The 24922-nt window shown below is 39.7% G+C and overlaps 1 protein-coding gene across 2 annotated transcripts in view; it reads right to left on the bottom strand.

Moving 5' to 3' along the window:
• The window catches only part of slc12a2 (solute carrier family 12 member 2), a 211557-nt gene that overhangs the window by 82869 nt on the left and 103766 nt on the right, over positions 1 to 24922 (bottom strand). For both annotated transcript variants that reach the window (XM_067983261.1, XM_067983260.1), the window contains exons 5-10: positions 22033 to 22172; positions 21690 to 21800; positions 20832 to 20940; positions 13630 to 13757; positions 11878 to 11962; positions 9499 to 9653 (exon numbers count right to left, since the gene is read on the bottom strand). In XM_067983261.1, the coding sequence (XP_067839362.1) occupies positions 9499 to 9653; positions 11878 to 11962; positions 13630 to 13757; positions 20832 to 20940; positions 21690 to 21800; positions 22033 to 22172 (728 nt within the window). The remainder of the gene's footprint in view (positions 1 to 9498; positions 9654 to 11877; positions 11963 to 13629; positions 13758 to 20831; positions 20941 to 21689; positions 21801 to 22032; positions 22173 to 24922) is intronic.

Consider the following 24922-nt stretch of genomic DNA (forward strand, 5'->3'; position numbering starts at 1 on the left):
GGGTAGAATGAGTAAAATGCCCAGAGGATGATTAATGGGGAAGGGGAAAAAAAAGACAAATTGAAATACTGAAAACAGGTTAAACATTTGCCCAAAGAACCACAGAAATTCACAGCACAGAAGGAGGCTAGTCAATCAATCATATTTGTGTCAGCTCTTTGTTACACAATCAATCCCATTGCCCTGTTCTCTCCCCATAGCCCTGTATTTTCCCCCGCTTCAAATATTTGTCTAATTTTCCTATACAAAATGCAATGGTCTCTGTCTCAAGCACTCCATGTGGCGAAGCATTCCAGTCCTGTGTAAAATGAAATTCTCCTAGCATCCCTCCTCAAACTGTGTAAAAAATTAAATTGATGATCCCTCATCGCTGATTGTCCAATTTTGATGACCCCTCATCATTAATTGTCCAATTAGAGGTAAGAGTCAAAACCTTTCATAATTTTTAAGAAACTCATATCTTCAGTCTTCATTACTCCAGTGGAAATAGTCCCAGTATGTCAAGTATTTTTTGTCATAACTATAGTTTGCCAGCCCTGGCATCATCTTGGTAAACCTACATAGTATACTCTCAATGGAAATTTCTGTAGGGAAAACCAAGAATTGTAGTATTTTTCTTTCTATTCCTTAATTCTAAGCATATGGATTTTGTCTCAACACAACTCCCGAGGACATCCTTACATTCAAGCGCTGTGATAGAATCTTTCACTGACACAACTACCCCAAACCCATTTCTTCCTCCCCTCTAATGAAAAATGTTATAACCAGGAATATTAAGTTCCCAGACCTGTCCAAACACAAGTCATATCTCTTCAGCAGCTACCATGTCATGTCCCTCTATAGCTATTCGTGCTTTTAACCCTCTGGTTCTGTTTGAATGCTTTGTGAATTCACCTACATACCACTCAATCCTGATTCCAGTCTTTTGGAATGTTGATTCTTATTCTTTTTCCTGGTTTCATTATTTAACTTTTTCATATCCCTTGCCCCGTCTACAACACTGTTTTATCTCTATCTTATTGCCCAATTCTTTCACTTTCTCCTCATTTTCTTACTGTATGTCAGCTAAACCTCGTGCTTCTATTCCAATATTTTCATTAATCCTGCTCTCCCTATCCAATCTGAAAATTAGACTTTCCCCACCCTCCTGCTGTGAGTTTAAATCCTCCACCACTGCTCTGTTTACCCTTTCCACAAGGACATTGGTGCATTTTATCCCTTTGGGATAGCAGTCTCTTGCTCCAATAATCTCTTCAATGTCCCCAAGAATGTGGACCCTTCCCTTCTGCATTAGCCCTGCAGCCACGCATTGACCTTCCGAATCTTCCCCTCTAACCTTTCCAGCGTGTGGTGCAGGAAACAAACTAAAGAAGATTATCGCCTACAAGATCTTGTTTTTCCATCAGGTGCCCAACTTCTTAAACTCCATTTTCTGCGGTGTTTTGTGCGTGGCATGGACCAAATCAGTGAAGTTACAGGTTCATTACAGACAAAAAAAATTTAAAGCATACAACAGTGAAGTAAGCCAATCGTTGTAGATATGCAGTTAGTTGCTACAAACATCAAAACCAGATTTCAACTGGCAATTAAATTTGTTCAGAATTCACATTAAAAGCAGAGATGATTAAACATAACCTTTAATATACAGTACTTTGAAGTTATTCCACACCACCACCAATTGTTTCGCAATAAACCTCAAAGCAATTCAGTTTAGCAAAATAAATTAAACCAAATAAAAACTATTCAACATGAAAGCACATCAAAATTAATAATTGTCAGAATCATTACATAAATAGACCATTGTTCTCTCAGTGTTTTTACACCATCCACGAAAAGCATAACAGCAATAGCTGCACTGACAAAACAATGTACTGCTATTCCAGTCACTGTTGCTTCAGTTTACAACTCACTAACCCCATGAACAATTTATTTTATGGTTTTGGAGAACACTTAAAAATAGATTCGGAAAAAGTTACTTGCTAAACTGTAAAATCTTGAAAATTGTATTAATTTTTATAAAGCAAAGAAAATATGTTAGATATATTGATATGGTCGTCAATAAATTTAGCCTTCACATACAAAGTGGAATCGGCAATGGGTAGGGAGAGGGTCTGAATGGAATCACCTAGAGACAGTGCTGCTTTTGGAACCTCATGCCAACATGTCATCTTGTTCCTATGACCTTTCCCCACCCTACTGTAGATAAGGTTTCTTCAACTAAAGGATACATCAAAATCGCAGACTTAAACAGAAGAATCCTCCCTCTCTCTCTCAAACTTTAGCAGCTATAAGCAGCTGTGAAGGGTCCATATTGTGATGGATCCATGTCACGAGTCAAAAATTTGAGAAGATTCAAACTTCCCATTCTAGGAGACTGGCAGACCATGTAATGCTACTGCTCTGGCCCCTGCTGCAGAATCTCAGCAATTGCTTGTTCTGCAAGACCCCCTTAATGCCTAATCCAGGTAGCTCCGTCAAAGATGGGCAAACCACCTGTGTGAAAAGTACACACAGGAGGCTGGACCTTGTGCCTGCTGAAGCAATCTGCTATTTTGTTCTATATCAGAGGTTTTGATCAAAAAGTTTTGCAAGGTTTTGAAGACAAATTAAAAATTGGTGTGCCATTCAAGGCACAGAATACAGGATGAAACCTCTCCCTACTTATTTATGTACCTGACCACCACTATGTCAATATATACCCTCAGATTTGTTGTGAACATGCTCAAGAGAGGTCAGAACATGCATGAGTGTTGGCTGCTGTCTGTGCAAAGCAGTAAGAATGCTCCTCTTTTCAAACCAACACGTTAAAGCTTGCCGCTCGATGGTGCTTTATGACATTGCTGACCACTAGGGAATCAACCGCAGTCTGGAAGTATTTGATTCAAGTAACTGAGAAATGTGTTACCCAGAAACAATTTTTTTTTTTGCAGCTGACCACTTTAGAGGCAGGAGTTCAAAACCCAGAACTGCTTGGTTCGCAAGAAACATCTACAATAACAATTAATAAGAATAAAATTTTCTCTAGCACGTGAATGTTTAGAAACTTGGATTCCTAGTTGTAAAGCAACACAGCCATGTTACTCAAAGACAAGATAAGCAGATTCAAGGTAAAGGAATGCTGCAGTACAGCAGTCTGTGCATGTGGCAGCCTTTGAAAGAAAGTCTTACTTTCACCTTCATCTGAAAAGGTAGGATATTCTACTTGTAGATAAATACACTGGCTTCAGGTGGGTTAGTTGGCACCACCAGGGTAAATACAAGTAATTCCAAAGTGCTGATGGCTTCTACTGGCACAGACACCAATACTGAACTAGGGATTGCAACCTGCTTGATCAATGCCACAGCCAAAGTTAATGCTATGGTGACCACTTTAACCAAACCTTTTAAAGCAAGCAGAGGATACTCAATGGGTAAAGACATGGTGTTAAACAAGTCCTTCAGAAAGTCTTGGTGGGGGAGGACTATTTCCTTAAGCTGTGCACTGGTACCTCGTTTGGATCAAAACTAATACTAAACTGAAGAGGACTACTTCAGAAGGTGCAAAATGCTACCCTGCAGGGCATTATAAAATCACCTGATAATTAGTTGGAGACTTAAGTGTTCTACTCACTTGCTCAGAATCAGAGCTAAGTGGCACCAAATTCAGAGATTGTACGAGCTATGGTTGAGGTGAGTGTGGCAGAGAACCCAATGTCTTCTCTCCAGCAATACAAGATGGCATGGAAGGCTATTTAGCTACTGTGAGATTCTTGGAATGCTCACCACTTACACACAATTCTACATCTGGAGATGTGCTTAACAGAATCAGAAGCAAAGGGGTCTCTGTGTCTGGAAGAAAAAAGTGCAAACATTCTTATAGATGGGATAGTACATCAGGGAAAAAGACCACTGCATTGTGACCTATGAGTTCTGAGCAGGCTTTACACTTCTAAAAATGCCATATCAGAAGATAATGTAAACAAGTGTCATACATTAGTCACAGGTTGGATCATGACATTGAATGCAAATTTTAAAATTGAATGGCTGAGAATTAGTTAATTGGGATTGAAACAACAGTGATTAGGCCTTGAGGGGCCAATACAATTGGAACAAAGCAGCCCTGATGACTAAGCAAAACCTAAAACTTTGGAAAAAAGCGAACATTTTGATGGAAATAAAATTGTCACAGCACTCCAGACTAAATGACTAAGCTTTACCAACTTGCAAAGAAAAACTATGAAATTGAGCCTCTTATATTGACACAAGGCAGGATTTCTGCAGATAATGGGAGGAAAACTAACTACGAGTGTGGTTGAGAATCAGGGCATATGTACAAGAGTATTAGAAAGTGAAGAAAGTCATGAAATATGACTTAACTAAGATGGGCATGCAGGGGTGCAAATTCTTAAAGGAAAACTGTCTACATGCTACTCGATCTGTCCTCTTCCTCCTCCCATAGAATGCCAAAAATTCCTAGTTGAATGTGGAGACTGAAATATTAATCTTTTAAAATTACTTGATCTGGTTGGGGGGGGGGGGCAGGGGGGGGGGGTGGGAGGAAGGGGAGAGTTAATGCCCACTCGGACCACAGCCAACTCAACCCTTGAGTTCAGTCTCCATGTGGTCACCCAACTCCAATATCCAGCACTGATTTTTTTAAACTATCAACAGTTTGAAATTTATGATACATGAATGCGATCAGCATAAGAAATTACTCACCTACCTCCAAACTATAAATTTTTGGCCATCAGTAATGAGAAAAAACATTTTGCTTTCACATCCTGCCATTTCTAAGAGTTGACATAGGGAGTTACCAGAAGGATTCAAGAAAGGACGCATTAATATTAGCCAGCCATGCCAGGTTATTTTTGTTGGTGTTACCAGTGGTACAGATCAGATCAGTGGAAGCCGATCAGCTAAACAATTCTCTAGTGAGGGAAAATCCAAATGTCAAGAGCTCCTATCTGGAGCAATACCACGAAATAGTCAAGATGAGCTTCATATGGAATGTGCTCCCCTCTACTTTCGCTGCTAAGGCACTATGAAAATGCTTGGTACTCTAACTCAAACTACTAATAATCCTATCTGTTGCTTTAATATCTACAGTACTGCACTGTAATAGTTATTACTGCCCATTGATTTGTAATCTTTCTAAATTTGTAAAGGAACCGCACTATTATTTTCCTTCACCTGATGTGGGTCATCCTGTACTGAATAAATAGGCAACATCCTTCCAGGTCGATTGGACCAGGAAAAGGAAGAATTCCCTGCAATATAATACTTTAATAAGGTCAGAACCAGAGTTGAAGACTAGGCTCTACTCCCCATCCATTTGTGTCCTAAAACATTAAAGGTTAAAGGTGTAAACTCCAGTCTGTACACCAGAATTTACAAAAAGGTAGATGAAAACAAATCAGACTTGTCAATTCCATTTGATTAGAAACAATACAACACAACAAGCCTACTGCAGCCATATTATGATGCTGATGCACATAGAAAGATTTGACAAAATCTAGTGCTCGGACTCCCTAAGATAATGTAGTTTTGGAATTGTATCTAACATAACGCGGTTTACAATTTAATAGTATCAAAGTATGGTACAACACAGAAGGAGGCCATTCAGCCCATCATGCCTCTGCTGGCTCCTTGAAAGAGCTATCCAATTAGTCCCACACCCTTGCTCTTTCCCCATAGCCCTGGGAATATTTTCCCTTCAAGTATTTATCCAATTCCCTTTTGAAAGTTGCCCCTAAGGGGCAAGAACTCTACTTGCCAAAAAAAAGCAGCCATGGACACCTAAAGAGGTATGGGACAGTATAAGACATAAGGAAAGGGCATACAAAAAGGCAAATGGCACAGATCCTGGCGAATGGGAAAGATACAAAGATCAACAAAGGGTCACAAAACAGATAGTAAGAACTACAAAAAGAGAGTATGGAAAGAAACTCGCAAGGGATATCAAAACCAATACGAAGAACTTTTATAGTTATATTAGGAAAAAGAGGGTGGTCAGGAGCAGTGTTGGCTCCTTAAAAACTGAAAGTGGGGATATTGTCATTGACAATGGGGAAATGGCAGACATGTTGAATAATTACTTTGCATCGGTATTTACTGTAGAAAAAGAGGATAGCATGCTGGAAATCCCAAAAAAAACTAATATTGAATCAGGGACAGGGACTCGATAAAATTAACATAAGTAAAGCAACAGTAATGAAGAAAATACGAGCACTAAAGAGTGACAAATCCCCAGGACCAGATGGTTTCCATCCCAGGGTTTTAAAGGAAGTAGGTGAGCACATTGCAGATGCCCTAACTATAATCTTTCAAAGTTCTCTAGATTCAGGAACTGTCCCTCTGGATTGGAAAATTGCACATGTCACTCCACTTTTTAAGAAAGGAGAGAGAGGGAAACCAGGGAATTATAGAACAGTTAGCCTAACATCTGTTATGGGGAAATTGCTGGAGTCTATAATTAAGGATGGGGTGACTGAACACCGAGAATTTTCAGTTAATCAGGGAGAGCCAGCTTGGATTTGTGAAAGGAAGGTTGTGCCTGACAAACCTGATTGAATTTTTTGAAGAGGTGACTAAAGTAGTGGACAGGGGAATGTCAATGGATGTTATTTATATGGACTTCCAGAAGGCATTTGATAAGGTCCCACATAAGAGACTGTTAGCTAAGTTAGAAGCCCATGGAATCGAGGGAAAAGTACAGACTAGGTTAGGAAATTGGCTGAGCGAAAGGCGACAGAGAGTAGGAATAATGGGTAAGTATTCACATTGGCAGGATGTGACTAGTGAAGTCCCGCAGGGATGTGTCTTGGGGCCTCAATTATTCACAATATTTATTAACGACTTAGATGAAGGCATAGAAAGTCTCATATCTAAGTTTGCCGATGACACAAAGATTGGTGGCATTGTAAGCAGTGTAGATGAAAACATAAAATTACAAAGCGATATTGATAGATTAGGTGAATGGGCAAAACTGTGGCAGATGGAATTCAGTGTAGACAAATGTGAGGTCATCCACTTTGGATCAAAAAAGGATAGAACAGGGTACTTTCTAAATGGTAAAAAGTTAAAAAACAGTGGATGTCCAAAGGGACCTAGGGGTACAGTGTCATGAACAGGTGCAGAAAATAATCAATAAGGCTAATGGAATGCTGGCCTTTATATCTAGAAGACTAGAGTACAAGGGGGCAGAAGTTATGCTGCAGCTATACAAAACCCTGGTTAGACCGCACCTGGAGTACTGTGAGCAGTTCTGGGCACCGCACCTTCGGAAGGACATATTGGCCTTGGAGGGAGTGCAGCGTAGGTTTACTAGAATGATACCCGGACTTCAAGGGTTAAGTTACGAGGAGAGATTACACAAATTGGGGTTGTATTCTCTAGAGTTTAGAAGGTTAAGGGGTGATCTGATCAAAGTTTAAGATATTAAGGGGAACGGTTAGGGTGGATGGAGAGAAACTATTTCCGCTGGTTGGGGATTTTAGGAGTAGGGGGCACAGTCTAAAAATTAGAGCCAGACCTTTCAGGAACGAGATTAGAAAACATTTCTACACACAAAGGGTGGTAGAAGCTTGGAACTCTCTTCCGCAAACGGCAATTGATACTAGGCCAATTGCTAAATTTAAATGTGAGATAGATAGCTTTTTGGCAACCAAAAGGTATTAAGGGATATGGACCAAAGGCAGGTATATGAAGCTGGATCACAGATCAGCCATGATCTTATCAAATGGCGGAGCAGGCACGAGGGGCTGAATGGCCTACTCCTGTTTCTATGTATCTGCTTCCACCACCTTTTTAGGCAGCGCATTCCAGATCTTAACAACTCGGTGCGTAAAAAAATGATTCCTTAGCCAATCACCTTAAATCTGTGTTCTCTGGTTACCGACCCTTCTGCCACTGGAAACAGTTTTTCCTTATTTACTCTATTTTGCACCCTGTCTAAGGCCTTGACATCCTTCCTAAAGTCTGGTGCCCAGGATTGAATACAATACTCCAGCTGAGGCCTAACCAGTGTTTTAGAAAGGTTTAGCATAACTTCTTGCTTTTGTACTCTAGGCCTCTATTAATAAAGCCAAGGATTCCATATGCTTTTTTAAAAAAAAAACAGCCTTCTCAACTTGTCCTGTCACCTTCAAAGACTTGTGTACCTACACTCCCAGGCCTCTCTGTTCCAGCACTCCCTTTAAAATTGTACCATTTAGTTTATATTGTCTCTCCTCATTCTTCCTACCAAAATGCATCACTTCACACTTCTCTGCGTTAAATTTTATCTGCAGTGCGCCTGCCCATTTCATCAGTTTGTCTATGTCCTCCTGAAGTCTGTTACTAACCACCACATTGTTTACTACATTTGAGTTTTGTGTCATCTGCAAACTTTGAAATTATACCCTGTATACCCTAACCCTAATGCAGTGGTCCTAATACCAACCCTTGGGGACCACTGAACACTTCCCTCCAGTAAGAAAAACAACCATTCACCACTACTCTCTGCTTTCTGTCCCTTAGCTAATTTTCTATCCACACTGCAACTGTCCCTTTAATCCCATGGGCTTTAATTTTGCTAACAAGTCTATTATGTGGTACTTTATCAAAGGCCTTTTGAAAGTCCACATACACATCAACTGCACTACCCTCATCAACCCTCTCTGTCACTTCATCAAAGAACTCAATCAAGTTAGTCAAACACGATATTCCTTTAACAAATCCATGCTGACTTTCATTTATTAACCTATTCTTTTCCAAGTGCCAATTCATTTTGTCCCTGATTATTGACTCAAAGTTAGACTGATTAGCCTGTAAACACTGGGTTTATCCCACTCCTTTTTTGAACAGGGATGTAACATTTGCAATCCTCCGGCACCACTCCCATATCTAAGGAGGATTGGAAGATTATGGCCAGAGTCTCCGCAATTTCTACCCATACTTCCCTCAGTAACCTAGGATGCATCCCATCTGGGCCGAGTGACTTTTCTACTTGAATACTGCCAACCTTTTAAGTACCTCCTCTTCATCTATTTTTATCCTATCCAATATCGCAACTGCATCCTCCTTTACTGCAACATTGGCAGCATCCTCTTATCTAGTGAAGACCGATGCGAAGTATTCATTTATTGCCTCAGCCATACCCTCTGCCTCCACAGGGTGAATATTTCCTTTTTTTGTCCCTAATTGGCCCCATCCTTCCTTTGACTACCCTTTTACTATCTTTGCGATTCAATGGCAGACTGATTTCTACTTCGGTTGACTCAATTTTAAAATGAGTTATTCTTTCCATTTCAAGTCAACAGTCAAACATTAAAAAACTTCCATCAAAACTCTTCTGATGTATTTCTGGAATTGGATGCAATTCAGATGGATGATGATGATGATTCATCAGCACTCAGTGAAAATGTCAAAGGGCTCACTAACATATGCTGTTTAAAATCATATACAAAATCCTGACAAATTAACTAGGACAGCACACATTTAAAAGGCTTAAAAGATTAGTCTCAATTTATTTTCTCTCACCTGGAAGTCGTTCATTAGACCATACGAGCATTTATTTGTGGCACAATTGGAGAAATTGAAGCCCAATTTACAAGCTGCACTAGTGCAGTTAGTCACTGTCCCAGGGATGATAGCATCAGTAAGGTTCCCGGTAGCATCACGTACAATACAAGAACCTAACAGGAAATAAAATTAGAAGATGAAGTATGCGCCGGCTTGCACTTTGTGCAGCAAACCTTTCCCGTTTCGAGCCTCATTACAGATATTCTGCTATAGCTACAAAATTATAGTACTAAATATTCAAAGTAAACGGAAGCTATAATTGAACTTTACTTCACTGTTCTGTCTGTGGAAGTTTCACGTTTGTAGTATTGAAACATTTAGTTAAAAAATGTTGCTATCATTGTACGGTGACCTGAAACCTGCCTCTTTGTTGTTAAGATAGACCCAATAAAAAGAATTCATGAAATTATTGGTACTCCCATTTAGTTAGCATTTAATTTAAAAATAAAAATAAAAATACCCAGATCTTCCAAGAATAAATGCAAATGAATATTGTATAAATTAAGTTTGCTTTTTAATCATTTGAATGTCAAGGTTTAAAAAAGGTATTTACACTTGCAATATTTAAACTAATCTACTCACTAAAACCTTTTAGCTAGTCCCTGCTTTTATGATGCAAGTAAAATCAGTGCTCATCAACTTATCTTTAACAGTCATATTTTATCACTAAGTTACCATTTTTTTAATCCTTGATTAAGTGTCACCAACTAGGTCAAAGCAAGCATTGCTAACACCTTACAAGTCCAGAAGACAGAGTTAAATAGTCCCATTTTAATTGTCCAAGGAATTTTCCATGTAGATGTCGATATATTATTTTTTTGAAGCATGGCTGTTTCACAGGACCCAATCAGCATGAGTTCCATTTTGAGCCTTTCTAACTGAGGCAGCCTCCATCGTAAATCAATGCTTCTGCACTCTTAAAATAGACCTGTAAGAACATTAACATTACAAACCCCACAGCTTTTTAATGATACAGAATAAAAACCCATGTGTATCAAAGATGCTTCTGATCTCAACAGCAGTGGGTCAATCCTCCCCCAGGAAGGCAGCTATTAAACCACAGAACTCGATACAGGACTGGAGTGTCCCAGGAGAATGGTGAGAACCATTCCTTTTGTTGGTTATTTTACACAATGCTATTTAGTATACAGAAATTCTCACTTACCAGGAGGAACTTTTTTTTTGTTTCTAAAGGCTACGAATTTTGGCTGTTGTATATTTAGTTTTATATACGTTTTATGGCTATCACACCAACTGCCATTAAGTCTTTCGTAGATTATTCCGGTGGTCAATTTTCCAGGCTTCATTGTACATTTCATTGTTTTAGTAATCAGACCAGTTAGCAGGATCAAATACCATGCAAAAATGTGGAGTGTTACAGGAGGAGTTAATTAACATCAACCCTTCAACAGAATATTTGAGATTTTTCAGTGATGGATGTACTAATTCCCTGATGAGATTAGAGAGACTAAAAGGTCCTGGGAATAGGTCACATTGATAGATATTTGTCCATCTTTTACTTCAACTAATTCATTCAGAACTCCTACATGCAGACTGCTGATTGCCTTGCCTAGTTTGCATGCTATATAAAAGGCAAGCTCTTTTCAAAGATTGTTTACCAGCATAAAAATGGTAATATCTGATTAAACTAATTTTTAAAAAAGTAATTAAAAAGCCCAGTTCATATTTTGGAAACAGGTATTTGAGTGTCACAGGAAATAGCCACAGTTAAATCAACTTTACATTAAAATAATCTGATAATCTATTCATTGTCTGATTAATATAAACCCACTGTTTCATGTTAACAAATCAGAGGAAAACTTTTGATGCAACATTTGTTCTAAAAGGGAGAGAGAAAAATATATTTCGGATGAACCAACCACTGCAAAGAATGATAACTTAATATCGTTTAATGATGACTTAATATCGATGTGAAATGACTTAATTTCACATCGTTCACCTGACGAAGGAGGAAGCCTCCGAAAGCTTGTGAATTTAAAATAAAATTGCTGGACTATAACTTGGTGTTGTAAAATTGTTTACAATTGTCAACCCCAGTCCATCACCGGCATCTCCACATCATGACTTAATAAAGGAGAGAGGAGGTTATAACCACATAATTTTAAAGAAGCACTCCATTATTTCTCTCATTTTTCATGGTCATTGCATTTTGATAATAGTCATTCCTCAATCTATTTTTGAATGGGGTTTAGAATTATAAAATACGAGAAAAAAATTATGAAAATAAAATCAAAGAAACTGATTGTGAAATGAATATTCAGTCCTGTTACACCTCCTTTTATTAAAAAAAACATTGTAGAAAGGAAAAACCCTTACCTACAGAAACAGCCGCTCCTGCATAGACTATTGTGGTGATTAAAATAGCCAAGAGTGTGCCTTTGGGTATGGCTAATTGTGGATCCTTTAAAAAGAAAAAGTAAAATGTTTCCAGAACTTTTATTTCTCCCCCAAATTATTTTCCTTTTTTCTCCCCCCCAATACTGAAAAGGCTGAACAAATGTTTATGGCAACGTTTGCTCTACGAAGAAATAAAGGTGTGTGAAAACAGGGGAAGTTATTTTAATGGGTGATTTCAATCAACCCCCAAATAAATTGGGGAAACCTGTGGTCCAGAGACAGTATTGGTAAACTTAATGCATGACTGCTTCATAGCTCTGTGCCTAACAGAAGTCACGATAGGCAGTGCTCATCTTGACCTGGCATTCGTAAATGGAAGGAAATAGAAATCGTAACATCCCTGAGGTACAGTGACCAGAGTACAATCAAGGTTAACATGAATTTGGACCCAATTAAACCAAAGACCATGAGGAAGGGTTATAACTTTAAAAAGAGCTAAATTGAGAGAGGAGGAAAGATTTAAAACAAATGTGTTGGAGGAGGATGCTTAACAACACTTCCATAGAAGGCAAATGGAGCATCATTAAAAGAATACAGGGCATGCAAGAAAAGTACATACCCAAGATCAGCAAGCTCTGACTAAACGGATTAATAAATTTAAAAAGTGAAACAAAGAAAGAAAAATGACCTTTACAAATCCTGCAGGGAGAAAGTAGAAAAAGAGCTCACTGGGATAAATAAGATCATTCAAAAATAAATTGAAATTGTGATCAGAGCAGCAGAGTGATCGAGAAAAAGGGATAAATGCAGAGGCAAAGCAGTAGTACAAAAGCAAGAGGATTGCCATAGAAGTGGTGAGAACATTAAAAGATGCAAATGGACTTGAAACAGAGGAAGAGTACAAGATAGTAAACGTTCTAAACGATTACTTCCTCCGAGAACTCGAGAAGATATGAACAATATGCCTTGCACAAAGAGTGTTTCAAGGCAAAATTCAGGAGGGGGCCAAAGATAGATCCTGGGGGACTCCAGACGTAACTGTGTGGGAGCAGGAAGAGAAGCCATTGCAAGAGGTTCTCAGGCTACGACTTGATAGATAGGAATGGAACCAGGCAAGGACAGTCCCACCCAGTTGGACATGGGAGGAGATTTGTTGCAGGAGGATGGCAGGGTCAACTGTGTCAGAGGCTGCAGACAGGTAGAGAAGGATGAGGAGGGATAGTTCACCATGGTCACAGACACATAGTATGTCATTTGTGACTTTGACGAGGGCCGATTCAGTGCTGTGGCACGGGAGGAAACTTGATCTGGAGGGGTTCAAACATGGAGTTGCGGTTAAGATGGGCACAGATTTGGGAGGCGACAACACGTTCAAGGACAACTGCAACTACACAGACAACAGATCCATTGGTCTTACTGCAATTCCATGTAAAATAATGCAGTTTATTACAAGTAGAGGATATCTGCACAACAACAGTAAGAGATAGGAACGTCATGAACTCAAATTAACAAATTACATTCTAGCATCAGTTCAGTCTCAATGTTGTTTCTTGAAAATATCTAGTTCACTTTTCACACAATACTAAACTCTGGTAATAGTGTCATGTAACAGTGCTTGGTTCAAACCTGAATTGCCCTTTAACAGCAGCTGCAACTCGAATGACTTAATTATTTTAACCCTGCAGATTTCACAGATAGCAAATTCTTTTCCACAGATAAGCAAACACTTACTGCAAGATCACCAGAGATGTTTGCCCCAGCAAGGATACCAGTAGCAGCAGGGAAGAAAATAGCAAAGACCGAGAAGAAATCTTCTCCTTCGCGAAAATCTGGCCCAAAGTTTTCATTAAATATTTCACCTGAAATAAAAACACAAACATGCAGGCTTCACAAACCTTCTAAATGACAAGATTGTAATTAATACTTTACAACAAGGTAGTTTTATCAAAATATTTCTACAATTTGGGTTTTCAACACAAATTTTAAGGATCTGAAATGCCCTGGCTTTTGTGCTCATTATGAAAATTATATACACTATATTCAAAATGTTTTAATCACAATAAATTGCATCTGCATAAGCGAGCTTATTCTTGCAACCTGTCCCCAATGATGTGATTTTCCAACACACGATGATCTGCAGAGTGGTCTGGGCTGCATACACAGCCTTTGCACCACTGATCTGCTGAGATGTACATGGCCTTGCTTACAGCAATAAAAAAGGGATCAAATTTATTCCAAAATTTGACACTTTTTTCCAATACAAGTTAACTAAATTCATCATAGGTATGGGCTTCATTTTCCCCATACAAATAGGATGAAAGAGTCTGTATAGGGGCAAGGGGTTCCACTTGCAGGAGAATTTCAACTATCCTAACAAAGACTGGAATAACAATAATAAGGGGCAAGGAAGGGGAGGAATATTTGAAATGTGTTCGGGATAACTTTCTCAACTAGTACATTTCTGTCCCAATGAGGAAGGAGGCATTGCTTGACTTGGTTCTAGGGAATGAGATAGGCCAAGTGGAGCAAGTGTCAGTGGGGGAGCATTTAGGGAGCAGCGATCATAGTATCATAAGGTTTAGGATAGCTATGAAAAAGAATTCTGACCACTCTAAAGTAAAAATACACAATTGGAGGAGGGCCAATTTCAGTGGGATGAGTAAATTGGAATCAAAGATTGGCAGGCAAAACTATAATTGAACAGTGGGCGGCCTTTAAAGAGGAGATGATTCGGGTACAGACAAGGTACCTTCCCACGAGGGAGAAAGGTAGGGCAACTAAAGCCAGAGCTCCCTGGATGACAAAAGTGATGGTGAGTAAGATGAAACAGAAAAAAGGGGCGTATAACAGATGTCAGGTTGATAACACAAGTGAGAACCAGGCAGAATATAAAAAGTTCAGAGGGGAAGTGAAAAAGGAAATACGAGGGGCTAAGAAAGATTATGAGAATAGACTAGCGGACAACAAAAAGGTAATCCAAAAGTCTTCTACAGACATGTTAACAGTCAACAGGTAGTAAGAGAAGGTGTGGTGCCGATTAGGGACCATAAAGTAGATCTACTCATGGAGGCAGTGGGCATGGCTGAGGCACTAAATGAGTACTTTGCATCTGTACTTACCAAGGAAGATGCTGCTTGAGTCTTGGTAAAGGAAGATATAGCTAAGATACTGGATGGGCTAAAAATTGAGAAAGAAGAGGTACTAGAAAGGGTAGCTGTATCTAAAATAGATGTCACCTGGTCTGGATGGGATGCACCCTAGGGTGCTGAGGGAATTTAGGGGGGAAATTGCAGAGGTACTGGCCATAACCTTCCAGACATCCTTAGATAATGGGATGGTGCCAGAGGACTGGAGAATTGCAAATGTTACACCTTTGTTCAAAAAAGGGTGTAACGATAAACCCAGCAACTACAGGCCAGTCAGTTTAACCTCGATGGTGGGGAAACTTTTGGAAATGATAATCCAGGACAGAATTAACCGTCACTTGGACGAATGTGGATTGATTAGGGAAAGCAAGCATGGATTTGTTAAAGGCAAATAGTGTTTAACTAACTTGATTGAGTTTTTTGATGAGGTAACAGAGAGGGTCGATGAGGGCAATGCAGTTGATGTGGTGTATATGGATTTTCAAAAAGCGTTTGATAAAATGCCACATGGTAGGCTTGCTATGAAGATTGCGGCCCATGGAATAAAGGGGGCAATAGCAACATGGATACAAAATTGGCTAAATGACAGGAAACAGTAGTGGTGAGCGGTTGTTTTTCGGACTAGAGGAAGGTGTACAGTGGTGTTCCCCAGGGGTCGGTGCTGGGACCACTGCTTTTCTTGATATATATTAATGACTTGGACTTGGGAGTACAGGGCACAATTTCAAAATTTGCAGATGACACAAAACTTGGAAGGGTATTGAACAGCGAGGAGCATAGTGATAGACTTCAAGAGGATGTAGACATGCTGGTGGCATGGGCGGACACGTGGCAGATGAAGTTGAGCGCAGAAAAATGCGAGGTGATGCATTTTGGTAGGAAGAATGAGGAGAGGCAATATAAACTAGAGGGCACAATTCTAAAAGGGGTCGAGGAACAGAGAGATATGGGGGTATATATGCACAAATTGTTGAAGGTGGCAGGGCAGGTTGAGAAAGCGGTTAAAAAAGCATGCGGGGTCCTGGGCTTTATAAATAGAGGCATCGAGTACAAAAGCAAGGAAGTCATGATGAACCTTTATAAAACACTGGCTCAGCCACAACAGGAGTTATTGTGTCCAGTTCTGGGCACCACACTTTAGGAAGGATGTGAAGGCCTTCGAGAGGGTGCACAGGAGATTTACTAGAATGATTCCAGGGATGAGGGACTTACATTACAGGGATAGACTGGAGAAGCTGGGGTTGTTCTCCTTGGAACAGAGACGGTTGCAAGGAGATTTGATGGAGGTATTCAAAATCATGAAGGGTCTAGACAGAGAGAAACTGTTCCCATTGGCGGAAGGGTCAAGAACCAGAGGGCATAGATTTAAGGTGATTGGCAAAAGAACCAAAAGTAATGTGAGGAAAAACTTCTTTTTTTTTTAAAAACACAGCAAGTGGCTAGGATCTGGAACGCACTGCCCGAAGCAGATTCAATCATGGCCTTCAAAAGGGAACTGGATAAGTGCTTGAAACGAAAAAATGTGCAGGGCTACGGGGATAGGGTGGGGGAGTGGGACGAGCTGGAATGCTCGTGCATAGAGCTGGCGTGGACTCTATGGGCTGAATGGCCCTCTTCCATGCTGTAACCTTTCCATGATTCTATAACAAGATTATTGTGCTACGCCCGCTAACGCTTCCACCGTTCAGCTATAGGCATGGACTTGTTCTGGCCATACTCAGCACTTGACTGGATTTGGCAGCATCAAGACTTCGTGCACAACAGGAGGAATAAAGCAGTTTTATCCAAGTCCCCAACACACCAGTGTCATTAGGTCAGAGAGAATAAGGACTAGATTGGGTTGGAGCTTTATATATGCAGATTGGAAGTAACATTCCTTCTTATTTAATTTATAAAAGTATATTAAATTACAGAATAGCACTGTGGTAACTGGAGGCAATTCTGAAGACCCAAATCTTAGGACCAGCTCAGTGCTCTTCTGCTCAACGAAGCAGGCAAACTGCTTCAAGGAACCACTCCAATAAACATCCAGTTTTTCCAATCCTCACATCCAACCAAATGTCTATTTTTTGGAGGGTAGTTGGAAGTGCTTCCCTAAGGGTTAGCACCAGCATCAAAGGCCAATGTCTCTGTTGTGATTAGAGGGCATGCATCTTTCTGAATGCCCGCTGCCTTTCACTTTGTCTGAATTCCTTGGCTCCTGAGTCAATTTTTTTTTAAAAAAGGAAAGGAATACTGTTTTCCCTTGCAAGGCAACTTGAGAGCTACTGAACGAATTGCTACATGGCCCATATATCGAACAGTTTTAACGCTCAGGAAATAGAGATGTAAAATATGCAGTCACCCCATGCACTTTATTTGCACCTGGGAAAAAAAACAAGAATATTCCATGGGCTGCATAAACAGGGCTCCCTCTGCTACCACAGCACCACTGTAATCTCTCTGTTCTAGAATCCATGTTAGTAACTAGAGTCATAGTCTCCTGTATTCCTAGTGGCTGCCCATATAGGGCAATTTGCTTTCAGTTTGGGTCCTCAGACCTACATCCCTCAGTCTCTTGGTTTAAAACCTCTGACTGCCCATGTGTCTCTTTGTCCTTTTTTCTCTTTGTTCACAGCCAGTGGGCTCTGAATCTGACTTCTTCCCTATTAGTAATTTGCCAGTAGGCCAGTCAATAAAACTAGCTACCTCCTCGTTTCTCCTGGAGGTGTAGTTTTGAAAACATCTACTGTTCTCAAAATGTACAGGACCCATCCTATCTAAAAGGCCTTTGATGAGAGAATTGACCCTTATTGTTTCAGTTTGAAGTAGGCTATGAGCTGTGACATTCCACCAACTGGCCTGTCTGGCTTCAATACACATATTCAATGCTTACAACCTGTTTCTTTTTAAAGCTGTGCGAATTCACTGTTTTAAAACAGAACACCTACACTCATCAATCCCAGAATCCTTTTCGATGAAGAAAAAACAATGAGAAATCCTGGAATATAACAGGATTATTTAGGATCAGGTCAGTTTTTCAGCTAGAAGCAGTCCAAAAGAAAGGTAATGCCAAAAACAATAAAGTCAGCACACAAAAGGGACAGGGCACGTGGTTTATTATTCCTCCCCCTCCTCCACCCCCACCCCCCCCATCCCCATTTTGAGAAGAAAAGTGAAATCTGCTTTGACTGTTACTCTATGTTCATTTGTTATCTGTGTGATAAAAAAGGTACAGAACAATTCTTATGCTTGGTGAGACGAGGCCAGATATCAGTCTGTCTTCAAGAAGATTGGAGAACTGCATGAGGGCACATGTACAAGACACCAAATCCAGTTCAGATCACAAGGGGGTCCTATTGTTACACCCCCCAGGTACAGTACAGGCACACTCCTGAACACAAGATACTCAGACCATTTATGGGAGTGACCAGCACCACTGTACCGGACAGAATATCTGAGACCAACCTGAAACTTATTACAAGTCCAAGTGAATATGCGATAAGAGTTGTAGAGACATTACCAAAGGATGCACTGTTAGGAAATGATTAGCATCCTATCTTATAAAAGTAACGTGACCACTAAGAGTTAGGCAAGGGATGAAAGGCAAGGGATGAAAGGCAGCAATGCTAATGCACAACAGGTACAGCGAGCTGCAGTGTAACAATCCCGGAACATGGAGAGGTGGAGTTGTGGTTTCTCCCACCCCAAGAAAGGTGCATATGTAGCAGCAAAAACTCAAGGTGAATTGAGGCGTGGAAAAGAAAAAAAAGATATGGATGAGGATGTGCTGATCCAGATATTATTAAATACATTCTGTTCCATATATGTAACCCTGTCCAGAGATTGGTTTGGGAGAAACTGAAAACAGTTCTATTCGTTGCTTATTTACAGTTTCTCAGCTCCTCAGTTTTGTTCAGATATAGCTCCCTTGTGGAGGCTAGAATTTGAACTGACTGGCAGCGAATAGCAATTCAGAGCAGAAAAGTACCAGATTTGATTCACAATCAGTGCCAAATTAACTGATCGCTGCTGGGATGGTAGGAGAACTACAATTAGCTCAGTGAAGGGAGGGGAAAAAATGGTCAGAATTTCCATTTCTGACTGCTATCCAATGATCCATGCTGAACTGCATGTGTGCGGATCAGGTGACAACAGAATAAGGCTTAGTTGAGATGCTCTCTGTCGTTGATCAGCTTGTAAACATCAAGGCTTGCACATGAATAATGACAACTTGGGCAAAAATCTTGAAAAACACAGGGGGGAGAAAACGGACAAGAGTAAAAAAAATAGGAATGTTATAGAAATGGCTAATACAATTGGACGAGAAGAGAATTGAGGATGTGGTCATAACAAGGCCTTTGCATACGGACAAGTGAAAGGTCACTTCGACAGTATGGTGTAAATATTTTTTTAAGGCTGGCAGTGGCCTCAACTGATTTTTTTCCCTTTTCTATTGGTATGTGGAGAATGATGGAGGAAGAAGAGGAGTAAATACTTTGTAATTCAGAGAGGACCTTCTGGCTTAGCTCATTGTTTATCCTCTCCCGAAATAAAATACCTCTGTTTTTGCACTACACTCCATCCACTGGCTTGACAATAAACCGACCAAACTCACGTGAGTTGGAGTGACAGGTGTGTGCCTCATACTCGCGTGGCTTGCATTCAACTGCTTCTACAGCTCATGCTTCAAGCCTGTCTTTTCCTTTCAGGGAGCAGTACAGTAGAAAAATCCTCTACAGGAACACAGTCACTAGGGTTTTTTTTAAGCATTGGTGATTCAGAACCAGGATGTCATAATAATCTTTTCCTGTCAACACAGTTTAAGCTTCAATGAGGACTGTAGTATGTGACCACACCAAAATGAGGAAATGTGAGATGCAGGAACAAGGTAGTAATTACACACAGCAGAGAATGGGGGTTGGGAGGAAAAAAAGAAGCCAGGCCAAGTAAGAATTTTGAACCAACAATACAAAAGTCTAGAGGCAAAAGAGGCTAAAAAAAACATCAAACAAACCTGGGTTTGCCAAGTGACAGTAATGAAGCTTAGGAGGCACCGAAATAAGATGTATACAAAAGAGATGACCAATAAACAGGAACGACAAACCCACTGGACATCAGCAAGCCACAGTTTAGAAACAGGAAGTAGCATGAACAAAAACAATTAGATTTGAAGGTTAAAAAAAGCTTCCGCAATGACTAGGCAGATTTGTCCAGATAATAACTGGGCCATTTGGAGCAGTAAGACCCAGATTCAATCCGCAGTCTATGCTGAGTTAGTTGATCTCAGATGGGGCGACTGTATCGGCATTGATCTCAGCACCTCCGGGTTAGGAAGAAGACAAAAAAAAACAGGGTTCCTGCTCCTGATTGCTATTGCACTAACCCTGTTACAAATAAGTATTTGGGGATGTCAGGATCATGTTCAGGTGTGCTGCCTCAACTGTTGCCTGCTACAGTTAAATAATGTACCAACAATCACTTACGGCATACAAGTGAATGGCTACTTGGACGAGGTAACTGGTATTCATGGCACTATACCCCATCAAGGAACCAACACCTTGAAGAGTGGAGCAAATTTGCAAGGAAGAAAGATGTGGAGGTTAGAAAGAGTAGCCATATTAGCCGGTTAGGTTCGTAATTCATTGAATTTTAAATGACAGTTCTCAAACCGCTTTACCCAGTTGTTCCAACAACAATGCTGTACAGCACGCAGAAAATGTATGATTGTCAGAACCACATATTCCAATGACAGGTTCCACATGTCCTCTACCTATACAAAATGCAGCAATCCCCTTTTTCACATACCATGATAATTAAAAAATCCTTTCGCTCGTTTGTCATTAGCTGGGATGAAAGTTCCCACAGTGAAGTTCACTATGGCTATTAGCAGAATTCCCAACAGCACAATTTGAGCCTGCAATGAAAAAAAAATACATTTTATATAAAAAAAAGGAAAAATTTAAATTACAATTGTTATTCTGAAAAGACTATGGGGTATATTCTGCAAGATCCTGTACAACTGGCAGGCCTTCCACACAGCAAGCACAGATTGCAAAACTGTCATTTTGTGTGCGACTTCACAACCCTGGTCCTGCCAGCAGCACTGGATATCTCAATTTACTCCAATCTGCAGTCTCCCAGAATATTTTAGAAAAATCTTACGAAGCAAAGCATGTAGAATATTACACACTTTATGAAATAAAAAGGTAAAATATTAAACATACTGCAATTCATGGATGGCTAGAAATTGGAAGTTCATTTTCACAAGCAAGGGGACCATGTAATTTAGAAATGTTTAATTTATGATGGGGTATTAAAAGTCAAGGCTCAATGCTCCCTCTTCTGCTCCAAGATCTGTTTCCGCTTATCCATGCAATCTACTGGCAGTTTCTAACCACCAACTTGTCTTCCATCCCACTCGTTTCAAACTTTCCTGTGTCCTCCACCATGGGTCTCGACTCTTTCACCCTCGTTTCTGGATTTTTTTTAAAAATCCTCACGAGCAGCTTCTCAGTCCTCCCCTACCCCACCAAAACAAAAATGTGTAAACCTTAAGATGTTGATAAAGTAAATGTTAACAACTCTAGAATAATAACGGCTTTAGAGAGAGTATTACATTCAAATTCCAGTATTTCTTTTCTGAAAGCATGTTAAGAGTCCTACCTTAGCTTCCCATTCCATCCCTGCTACAGATATGCCAAACAGAACCACAATAGTAATGGTTCCTATAATCCGGATGTCACTCATTTCATCAATCATGAGTGCATTATTTTCCTCAAAAAATGAAAAAATAAAAAGTCAACTTTATGAAATAAAACAGGTTAAATCACTACAGCATTAACTTCCTATTACTGTAATAAAAGTTTAATAATGGTTAAAAAAAATCAATTTTTTAACCAATATTTTTGTCAGCATCATGTTAATCTGGAAGTTTGATCTGTACTTTTTTTTCTAAACATTTGAAAGAAAAAGCTTTATTGATTACATTTAACCAAATACAACTTACCACAAGCAGATCTCGCATCGTCTCTGCAAAGCCAACGACATACATGGCTACAGCTACTGCATTGGCAAAGGCAAAAATGAGGCCAATTGCACCACCAAATTCAGGTCCCAAACTTCTGGATATTAAGTAGTATGCTCCACCTATAAATAGAAATGCAATTTTTTTGCATCAATTTTTTATATACAATCTTCTTTTCCCATTTTGTAATATCTTAACCTGGCAGGAAGGTTTAAAGTGACATTCAAATAGAACCAAAAATCAAAGTTAGATCATTTGATTCTAAAGGGAAGTGTCGTAGTACTAAAGCAGCTAGTTGGAATATACGTTATAAATTACCACCACTGTAAACGACTTGGCAAATTACCAGCTCAAGAATTCACTCCAACGATAGTGCAGAGCCTTGAAAAGGTACCATATTGTCAAGTAATGATCTCTGGTTTATGATAGCTGGACTAAATTTCTGCATCCAGGGGCCACATAGAAAGACAGCTAATCTTACAGTATACAAGAGCACGCACACGCACACGGTGAATTACACAGTACTAAAACTAGTCAGAGTCTTTTTGTGACGATGACTCATCCATGATGGGAACTTCACAAACAAATGAAACCATATTCGCAACTCATTGTTGTGTGGTACACAACAGTAACCTCTTGCTTTAGATGATGTGTAAATTCTTCCAATTTAGAATGTAATCTAAAACTCTAGATTACATTTAAACCCCGTAACTCACTCCCAAGTGGGCAGTATTAAATATGTAAAAAGATACAGGATATTGGGGAGCCCAGCACACACTTACAGGGAACAACTGCACCCACAATCTGAATGCACAGTTCTGCAAGTTTAATCATCTGAAGTGGTTTGTTGCCAGTCACTTGGCTCAGTATGACTCACTGGCAGGGTCAATGGGAGGAACAGGCTTAATATTCGTATTCCGTGCTTTTGCCCTGGATTCGTTCCTAACTGCATATCATCATCTGTAGTGAGATAAGGACGGGATATAATTATCCCATTCAGCTCCCCCAGCATATTTTCCTGGATGACCTTCATTCTATAGCAACAAGAAATTCCATGGCAACAGAAAGCCATCAAAATATTTCCCAATACAGAGCGAGATAGGTGAACCTGAAGCCCCAAAATACTCTGGTCCTGAAACAGAGAATCAAGCCCCAGTATGACCCACAACTGAGAAGACGATGGAACATAGGAACGCAAGAACAGGAGAAGGCCATTTAGCCCATCGAGCCTGTTCCGTCATTCAATAAGATCATGGCTGATCTGTGACCTAACTCCATATACCCACTGTAGCCCCATATCCCTTAATACCATTGGTTAACAAAAAATCCATCAATCTCAGATTTAAAATTAACAACTGAGCTAGCATCAACATGGAGACAAGCCTGGAACCCTAGCAATGCCTGGAGAGCAGGTGACCAATTTAAGCAGTGGGATCATCTTATCCTACATGTTCCAATATACTTTTGTGAACTTGCCACGGTCATACGAAGAGGTACCACTGTTCAGTCTGTGATGACTAATGGTCAGTGGAGGTAGCTTGAGATTAGCTGGTTGCTGCTGGTGGACACTATAATTAAACTGGCCCATCAGTTGCATGAGGTTTGACATTGTATATGCCTTCTGGCCTGCTCCTCTATTGTTGCTCGTAAGTTGGTGCTTATGCATCCCAGTGAAAGGTGCGGACTTACTTGCAGTAAAACTGTCCCTTCCGGTCACACAACTTAAACCAAATCAGCAGAACTAAACCATAATAGTTGCAGTAAGGTAACACAAATGAACAGGAAAGCTCAAAACATGTGTGACCGAAAGATTGTTACAGTCTACAAAACAATGCCAAACTGTGTGAACCTGCATCTTTGAAGCCTCTTAAAGTGGTCAGGTAACCTGCAAAACTGGATTCAGGCTGGCTACAGTGCTGAAAAACTGAAAACTAGAATAGCCAATTAAATCAAACTTATATGAGATTGTTATCCTTTGTAAATAAGTCATTTGCAAGGGTTTATCACATGACCCATAATTGTGTTTGTTTTACAATCATGCATGTGTCTTTCCTGGGTCTCAAATTATTAACCTGCAAGCTTTCTCTCACAAATGTTTCAGGAACTAAATGTCAGTTTTCTGGAGAACAAGTGGTGCATTCATTTACTTAGATAGTTAAAAAAATGTTGACAAAAAACAAAGAGTTGCAAAGTATATAAAAATCAGTTTGCTTTCCCAAACTAAAGTTATGAATTCAGAAGAGACACAATCCTATAATGTGGAATTTAAATTTTCATGTCAATTGCCAACTTTTCCACATCACAGTAAGCAGTTTTAGCCATTTGCTATACTTGAACCTTCGGGAATGAAAGTGTGCTGTACTACCAAATTGGCTGTAGCACAAAACCATGATTAAAAATAAAACAGCTAATTAGTGGGGAAACCTAGAATAAATAGACAAACACGCCTGAATCTATTCACACCTTCCTGGCCTATTTCATATATTAATTAAAATCAATCATATTTAATATTTTCAAAAATACTCACATATTTAACTACTGACTGCAACATGGTACAAATTTGTGAAATCATTTAGTTGTTAAATGTAACAGCAACTGTTTAAAACTTTTAACTTCTCTATTTATTAACTTGCGATACACTGCATATCAGAGAAAAGCCCAGTGCTATCAATTCTCCAGCAACATCAAAATTAAGTGAACATTAATTACATCAAGAGCATTCCCTTTTCCACATTGTGTTGCAGAATTTCACAGATGCAGGAAAAGCCTCAAAGACAAGGCTCTCGTCGTCTTGTTTTTTTTTGTATCATCCTGATTAGAAGCTTTAATCAATCAAACCAGTTAGCCAGACTGAATAAAATCTAATTTGAAG

Source organism: Heptranchias perlo, chromosome 4 (assembly GCF_035084215.1).
Source record: "Heptranchias perlo isolate sHepPer1 chromosome 4, sHepPer1.hap1, whole genome shotgun sequence".
NCBI lineage: Eukaryota > Metazoa > Chordata > Chondrichthyes > Hexanchiformes > Hexanchidae > Heptranchias > Heptranchias perlo.